Source organism: Cyprinodon variegatus, unplaced genomic scaffold (genome assembly GCF_000732505.1).
Source record: "Cyprinodon variegatus isolate N-32 unplaced genomic scaffold, C_variegatus-1.0 Scaffold218, whole genome shotgun sequence".
NCBI lineage: Eukaryota > Metazoa > Chordata > Actinopteri > Cyprinodontiformes > Cyprinodontidae > Cyprinodon > Cyprinodon variegatus.
Window position 1 is genome coordinate 721,178 of NW_015150671.1, and position 8,158 is coordinate 729,335.

General features: G+C 37.8%; 1 protein-coding gene across 1 annotated transcript in view; it reads left to right on the plus strand.

Annotated features, from left to right (window-relative positions):
• Window positions 1–322: 322 nt before the first annotated feature.
• Window positions 323–8,158, plus strand: part of LOC107088450 (mothers against decapentaplegic homolog 4-like) — an 11,605-nt gene continuing 3,769 nt past the window's right edge. Inside the window, exons 1-9 of the mRNA XM_015380625.1 lie at window positions 323–678; window positions 2,804–3,164; window positions 3,249–3,423; window positions 3,545–3,574; window positions 3,653–3,856; window positions 6,825–6,932; window positions 7,467–7,517; window positions 7,587–7,770; window positions 7,883–8,051. Coding sequence (XP_015236111.1) covers window positions 2,925–3,164; window positions 3,249–3,423; window positions 3,545–3,574; window positions 3,653–3,856; window positions 6,825–6,932; window positions 7,467–7,517; window positions 7,587–7,770; window positions 7,883–8,051 — 1,161 coding nt within the window. The 5' untranslated portion in view covers window positions 323–678; window positions 2,804–2,924. The remainder of the gene's footprint in view (window positions 679–2,803; window positions 3,165–3,248; window positions 3,424–3,544; window positions 3,575–3,652; window positions 3,857–6,824; window positions 6,933–7,466; window positions 7,518–7,586; window positions 7,771–7,882; window positions 8,052–8,158) is intronic.

Here is an 8,158-nt window from a genome sequence, read left to right on the forward strand (position 1 = left end):
AGTCAGAATTCTGAGAAAAAAGTCAGAATTCTGAGGTTAAATTCAGAATTCTGAGAAAAAAGTCAGACTTCTGAGATTTAAGTGAGAATTCTGAGGTTAAAGTCCGAATTCTGAGATCAAAGTCAGAATTGTGAAGTTAAAGTCAGAATTCTTAAGTTAAAGTCAGAATTCTGACTTTTTTCCTCATATTACACTAAAATAAAATTTAAAAATCAGTTAACTTTTTTTTTTTCTTTGGCCCTAATCCTCTTCCGTAATTACCTTACCTGTATGGAAACCGTGATTATTTTCCTTTCCAAAATGCATTGAAACGAGCAGCACCGCAGCGCCACGCCTGTCACGGTTGAGTCCAAGCCTAGTGGGTGGAGGACAGATTTTGTTTATTTTCGTGGCTAGATAGTCATTCAGCGGGTTGATGTTAACTGAAAATACGGACAAAATTTGAATGAAGTGTTCTGGTTTGAACCTTTGCTTGAAGACTGGTCGGTGGTTTCATAACTTCGTGGGATGCTGGATTTACGGGACAACAGAAGGGAAGGTTTGTTAGCGTGAAGCTGGTTAGCTCATCTGCGCTAGCAAGCTATCGACAATAAGATAGCCTGTCAGATTTGAGGAAGATAAAACTACCTTCACTCCATCATCTACGCGTGGAATTACGCTGCTGCCCAGTTGGTTACTGTAAGTAAAATAAATCGTATTCGACTGATAAGATTTAAATACTCTTTTAGCCATTTGATAAATAGTAGCTTAAGCTAACACAGCAGCTAGTTAGCTTAGCCACGCTAGCGTACCCTCTATAATAACAGTTATATATAATTTTATTTATTTTATTTTTTTAGCAAAGTTGTACATATATTTCGTAGTTGTAAAATATGTCGAGGCTATGTGTTCAAGGTTTATACAAGAAAAAAATGTTTTTAACCGTTTTTAGTTAATATGGTCCTTAGCAGTGGTACTTTAGCCACCTTGGCAATCCCTAGCAAAGTGTTGCTGATGAAGGTTCTCAGTCATCCAGGTCATAGTCATTCCGTAAAAATTCAAAAAATCCACTGGACTTGGTTTTCAAGATTTGAAGACGTTTCGCCACCTCTCCAGGAAGCTTTCTCAAAGTGTTATTGGTACAGCTTAATTTATAAAAGATCTAGTCGCTGAATTCTTAAACGATTGTTGTTGTTGGTCAAAGCAAGATATTCATTTATATGAACATGTATGTATCATAGTTGAGGGCTGAGGTGCTGATACAGGAGGTTGCCAGTTCTCATTTCCATCACATTGAACTCAGCATTAGTTTCAGTGATGATTTACTTAGGCAAGGCAAGTTTATTTATATAGTAGCTACAATTTAATATATGGACAGTGCTTTACATGAATTAGACAATGAAATGGAACAAAAATAAAAGAGTAAAAGCAAATAAAGATAAATACATGATAAAAGCAGGTAGTAAAACAGTTGGATCATAATCTTAAACTAATAATACCTTAATTAACAGTTAAATTCAACTGTCAAAAGCAGGTGCAACAAATGGGAGTCTGTTCTATAAAGCGGGGAGCCAGTGTATGGACTTCAGAACAAAGCTGATGTGCTCTACTTTCTTAGTTTTAGTGAGAACATGGGCAGCAGCCTTTTGGATCAATTGCAGGTGTCTGATGGAAATTATAGTTAAACCTATGCAGACACTGTTGCTTTAATAAATTCTGCTCAAAATAAATGCATGAATGAGTTTTTGTAGATCCTGCATTTACATTAGTCCTTTAAGCCTGGAAATGTTTTTCAGGTGATAAAAAGCTGACTTAGTACCTGCCTTTATGTGCCTCTGAAGGTTCAGGTGTGAGTCAATCATGACAGACACTCAAACAGTGTTTGCTGTTACCAAGGATTATTTTGTCTATTTAAGTATTCCAAAGTATCATATGAAAATAGCTCGTTTGTCTAAAGGTAATGTACAATGGTGCATTTTGAGTTATACTTTGGATTTTACATTTTTGGATCATAGATTGAATTATCTTGACTCTTGGAATAATATATAAGTCATTTAGAAAGCTTTCCTCTTGTAATGCTGTATATTCTGCATTAAAACACCCAGAGCACATTGCACACATAAAATTCAACAAAATTTTGACAATATATAAACATCTCTTCCATTAAAAACACGTTTTTTAAAAAATTCCAAATCAATTGACATGAATTAAACAATGTTCTTGTTAGAAATAGGTGCGTTTTAACTTCAATGTGTTTTGCACTCTGTAATTTAATAGATGTATGATGACTTGCTGTAATCATTGTTTTATCATTAACCTATATGTGATTCCTTAAAACATTTTGTGTCATTGTGGTTCACATAAACAGCATATAATCTGTATTAAAATAAAAAAGTAAGCTACTAAAGAGTAAGATATAAGAAGACAATGTAGCTAAGCTGTTGGATACATATGTAGCAGAAACTTAATTTGTCTATTTTAAGAAATTATAAAATTTTTCACTTCTAACAGACGTTAATTGCAGTGTTCTATACAGGGTTTCTTGTGAGGCAGTACATGTCAATATAATCTGATTCACCATATGATTAGAATAGCTCTGGGTTTGAAGTATTTTTAGGACCAAATAAAAACTGGTTACCTTTAATAAAAATATTTTTTTTTTGCCTGGGTGGAAAAAATGGAAGAGATGTAATACCGTAGTTTTTTTTTTTTTTTTTACTTTTGTATGTTTGTCTATTTTGATATAAACAAATTGCTTTCAAATGACTACCTTTGCTTTAAAATTGTAAGCCATAAAACAGCACTCACTTTCTGTTTGTTTTAGGTGGCTAAACGTGGGCTACTTTAGGCAAAGGACTAACTTCTTGTTGTCACCACAAGAACAAAAAAACCCCATAAAGGACGCAGTTGGAAAGCCCACCCAGTGCTGAAAACAGCGAGGCAAGATGTCAATCACAAACACTCCTACCAGCAACGATGCTTGCCTTAGCATCGTGCACAGCCTCATGTGCCACCGACAGGGAGGGGAAAGTGAAAGCTTTGCAAAGCGGGCCATTGAGAGTCTTGTCAAGAAGCTGAAGGAGAAGAAAGATGAGCTGGATTCTCTTATTACTGCCATCACTACAAATGGGGCTCATCCTAGCAAGTGTGTAACCATACAGCGAACTTTGGATGGACGCTTACAGGTATTACAACGTCTCCTTTAGCAGTGTCACCTGATGTAAATTGTGAGGAGGGTTGACTTTTATAAGCTCTCTTTTGTTGTATAGGTTGCAGGGCGTAAAGGCTTCCCCCATGTGGTCTATGCCAGACTGTGGCGATGGCCAGATCTACACAAGAATGAGTTGAAACATGTAAAATATTGCCAGTATGCCTTTGACCTGAAATGCGACAGCGTCTGTGTCAACCCATACCACTACGAGAGGGTTGTTTCTCCAGGAATTGGTGAGTTAAGATCCCATTTTCACCAGTTCAGTTATATAGACATTATTGTAAAAATAACTTCAGTTTAAAGGGGGTAGAGATCACTGATTTATATATTTAATTTGTGTTAATGTGTTTGCAGACTTATCAACATTGACCCTTTCAAATTCAGGTACAAAGCTTTCCCTTTCCTCGTCTAAGATTTTATAGACGTTCATCAGTCTTAATCATGTCTGTCGTTTTCTGCCAGGTCCACTAATAGTAAAAGACGAGTTTGAATATGAAAACCAGCAGTCGCACGCCAGCTCTGAAAGCCACCTGCAGACAATCCAGCATCCTCCATCCAGGCCAGTTCCACAGGATACGTTCAGCAGCCCCCCTCTGCTTCCCCCGTCGGAGGGCAGCACTTCAGCTTCGTCTTCTGCTTTCTCTACCATCAGTGCTGGACCATCAAGTGAGATATGATTATAGTTAATGCAGACAAATTAAAAAGTAACCATAAGTTTGTAAAACCAGCTGCCACAGGTCATTTAGAGGAGGGGTTCCCTAAGGTTATGTTTACAAATCAACAAGCTTTTGGTCTGGAGATTCTATTGTGAAATTATATGAAATTCCAAAAAAAAAAAAAAAAAGCTGACAAAATCTTGGGAAACGTAAAAAAAAAAAGAAGCCATTACTTACAAATATTCTTTGTTTCTGTTGCATTTTGTTTAAATGAACTTTCTATAATTGTTTTTATTCTTATAATCCATTACAAGATTACATTTTTTAAAATGTTTTGGTTGGAAACCCCACTTAGGAATTTTCTTGTCTTTTTGAAGTGTGACTGTAAGAAGTAATAAGCCCTATTTGACTCTTTAGTTTCATCCCACTTTAAATAATCACAAAAAAAAAATTATAAAAACCGATTAACACAAAACTAATGTTTCAAAATTGTTCAGATTATAATGCTATAAGCAGTTGATACCAGGTAGTTACACTATTATTAGACAAAAACAATTTTTCTTACAGTCTTGCATAAGAAAACTTTCCCACGTTCAGGCGTTTAATATTACCAAAATTACATGTAGTCTCCTAACGGCAAAATACCTTACAGTGCAGTTTTATTACATTCAATAAAGTTAGACATAAATCTGCGGTAGTTTTTATTTGTATATGTTAGGATTGCCTTGACATTTTAAAACATTGGTGAACAAGCCTTAACTTGGCAAACCAGATAGTTAATGTGCAGCATTCATTGGTTTTAGTTTAGTTTAGCCAATCACAAGGTGAAAAGCTAGAAACATCTTTGCCTCAACAAGGTGATGAAATGTTTCTGACCAGACATGAAAGCAGCAGCTAAACCGTGGTCCTCCTGCACTTCTATTTTTATTTGGCTCAGTTGTTGGTTCAGCAGCTGTTAGACCATGATACTACATCCTGTTGGCCGACCTGTTCTGGACGGTTCTTGAACTCGTTAAGCAGGAGCGGTACAAGTTAGATTCTTGTGTGATTGGGAACATAGAAACTCCATGAGAATTCCACCTGAAGTTTTTTTTTATGCAAGTGTTTGAGCTCTTCCCACAAATTCTCTGTGGCTTAAGATGGAGACTTTGTCATGGCTGCTTCTAGGGCTGGGTATTGTTCAAAAAGTTTCGGTGCCAGTACCAATACCGATACCTTCACTTCGATACCGGTTCCTGAACGATACTTTTTTCGATACCAGTTTTATATCAATTCGAAGAAAAAGAAAATTACACAATATTAAAAAGTACAAATCTTGAGTTTTATTTTAAGCTCTGATTTTTCCATTTACATTTTTCCTCTTACATAAAAAAAAAAAAATTCAGTGTCTAATATTCAGTGTTACATTGTAAGGACCTTTTTACTTAGCAGTTTTCCTTTAAAAAAATGAACATGTAACATGCTTTCTCAGGAGACAAACGAGCCCGTTGAATGGGATCCTACTGACAGCGCACTGCTGGTATGTGGGGGTCTGAGCGGCTCAGACAGAAATATTGGAAGGCGGGATGAACTGACTGCACTGATTAAGTTTTCAGGTGTATTTTCTCACTTAAAAACATAATAAAACTACTTTATTCCCACTGATCACAGCAAATATAGCTGCAAGGCAGAGAAAGGATAGAGTAGCTCCGCCCAACGCGCGTCAGATCCACTTTTCGACCGCGCAGCCAGAGCAGCAAAGCTGCTTCAGCCGCGCGTCAGAACTAACTGGTACAAGCAGCAAAAATGAAGCAGCAGACGTGATTTTGCTGCTCCTGCTGCGTCCAGTTTGAAAGCAGCATGATTCACTCCGCTCTGGCTTTGCTCTGCCCACGGGCTGATGAGAGGAGGATGGTTGCGCCGGCTGCAGTCCGCTCTTCTTGCAGTCAAACACCGAGCAACTTTCTGCTCTTAAATTGTTTCCGTGCACGATGTATTGCGTTGCGCACTATTGGCATCAGTCTTAATAAAGTGAAGCCACACTTTTGACCTGGGGGGCATTTTAAAGGGGTTCCACGATGCTCGCAACCAGTTCACAACAGATACACATGAACCCTGGCTGTAGGCGTGACCACCTATGTATTTTTCCTGGATGACGCAATCACGTTAAGTGTTACAGCCAATCACCGAAACTTGGTACCGAAAGACGAGGCATGTTTCGATACTCTGTAGAACTGAAGCATTTCGGTCGGTACCATAAAAGAACCGATGTTCAGTACCCAGCCCTAGCTGCTTCTTTGTTTCTCCTTGGGTCACTTGTGATGAATTTGGTGGTATGAATTAGAGTCTTTGTCCACTTCGAGGACCAATGACTTGAGATGCACTATTTCCACATAATGTTCAATGCACATTTTAAAAATGCTGAACATTTCCATGATGCCCAGCCTGTGTAAAATTCTTTGAACAGACCAACCTCGCACCATTATTAATGTATACCTGAGGATGAACCAGCCTTTTGGATGTCCACGGTTCTCTTCGTGATGACTTTTTGGTTGTTTTTCCATGTTGTCACACATAATGACAGTTTGTCTAAACAGGACATTATATTATATCTAGTGAATTTCCATAGGATCTTCATTTGGTGGAATTTTTAAATAGTTTAAAGATGCAGTAATTTTACTTTGATAGATTTTGATAGATACTCCATCTTCCCAGTATGATAGATAGATACTGGGAAGCTTTTTTATTTAGAAATGATTTCAGAGATTTAACCACCCTAAAAAAAAATATGTAGTTAAATTTAATATCAGAGACTCAGCATGTTTGTATAGTTAATTTAAATGTCAGGTTTTATCTTCTTAATCCGTCTACTAGAATTTCTCCCTGATTCTCCAAGCTAGTGCTCCGAGTGCTGTTAAACCTATTAGAGACACTGACAGAGCGAATGACTGTACATCAACATTTTGCAAACATTGGTTTCCTGTTTGTGTACTTCTAAGATCCCACTCCCAACTGGAGCAGAAACAGCAGCTTCCCCCCAGCAGTGCCGCAACACCAGAATGGTCATCTACAGCATCACCCACCCATGCCGCACGCAGGCCATTACTGTAAGTAAAAGTCAGGAATCGCACAGCTTGAACTCGGCTTTTAAATACCAGTGTTTATTGAACAGCTTTAGCATTTAAAACAGTTTGGGGAGATATTTAGAAAATTTAAAACACCAAAAGTCTTTACACAAGTTTCTCTTCTGAGCCTCAGCTTCCCCTTTTTAAAATAAAAGGAGAAGATAGTGCTTAAATAATGTGAGTTGATCAGCAGGCTGTTAGACTCCTGTAGCTGTAGGGGATATTTTTACTTAGAAAGACTTAGATGTATTGAAGGATTTACTTTTCTTATATTGACTAATTTATTAAATAAATCTCTAAATAAGTCTTTTAAATCTGAACATTGACAAAATGTCATAAGCTATAAACCAAATACTAAAGCAGATCTTAACTGAGGATCTATGTACATTTAGAATTAATGCAAAGTATCCAATGAAATTCTGTTCATAGATTTTTTTTTTCCTTCCTAATTTTTGTTATGCTTTAAATGAAAAGGTGTGTTGATCAAAAACTAAAGCTAACCTTTATTGACTCCAGGGCCTGTCACCAATGAAATTGCATTCCAGCCCCCTATATCAAACCACCCTGGTGAGTATAAAATAGGACGTAACTGATATACACGGAGTGCAAATCCACTGACAGGAGTTGTTCTTCCAGCTCCAGAATATTGGTGCTCCATTGCGTACTTTGAAATGGACGTCCAGGTTGGGGAGACATTCAAGGTGCCGTCTACATGTCCGATTGTCACTGTGGATGGTTATGTGGATCCATCAGGAGGAGACCGCTTCTGTCTGGGTCAGCTGAGTAATGTCCACAGGACGGAGAATATTGAAAGAGCAAGGTGACTGCTAATACTAAAACATACCTTCTATGTTGTTTGTTTAACAGTTGATCTATATTGTATAAATTGGAAAATATCCATGACTTTCTTTTTGACCTCTTTGAACTTTTAGGCTTCACATTGGCAAAGGTGTGCAGCTGGAATGCAAAGGTGAAGGCGATGTGTGGGTGCGCTGTTTGAGCGACCATGCGGTGTTTGTTCAGAGCTATTATCTGGATCGAGAAGCAGGGCGCGCCCCGGGCGACGCTGTTCATAAGATCTATCCCAGTGCTTACATCAAGGTGAGACCGCAGCACACTGTTCTACAGCAGGGTTCTTTTAAAGTCTTGAGTGAAATTTGAGTATTTAACCTGAGATTGTCCAAACCACCAAACTGTGCCTTTCATAC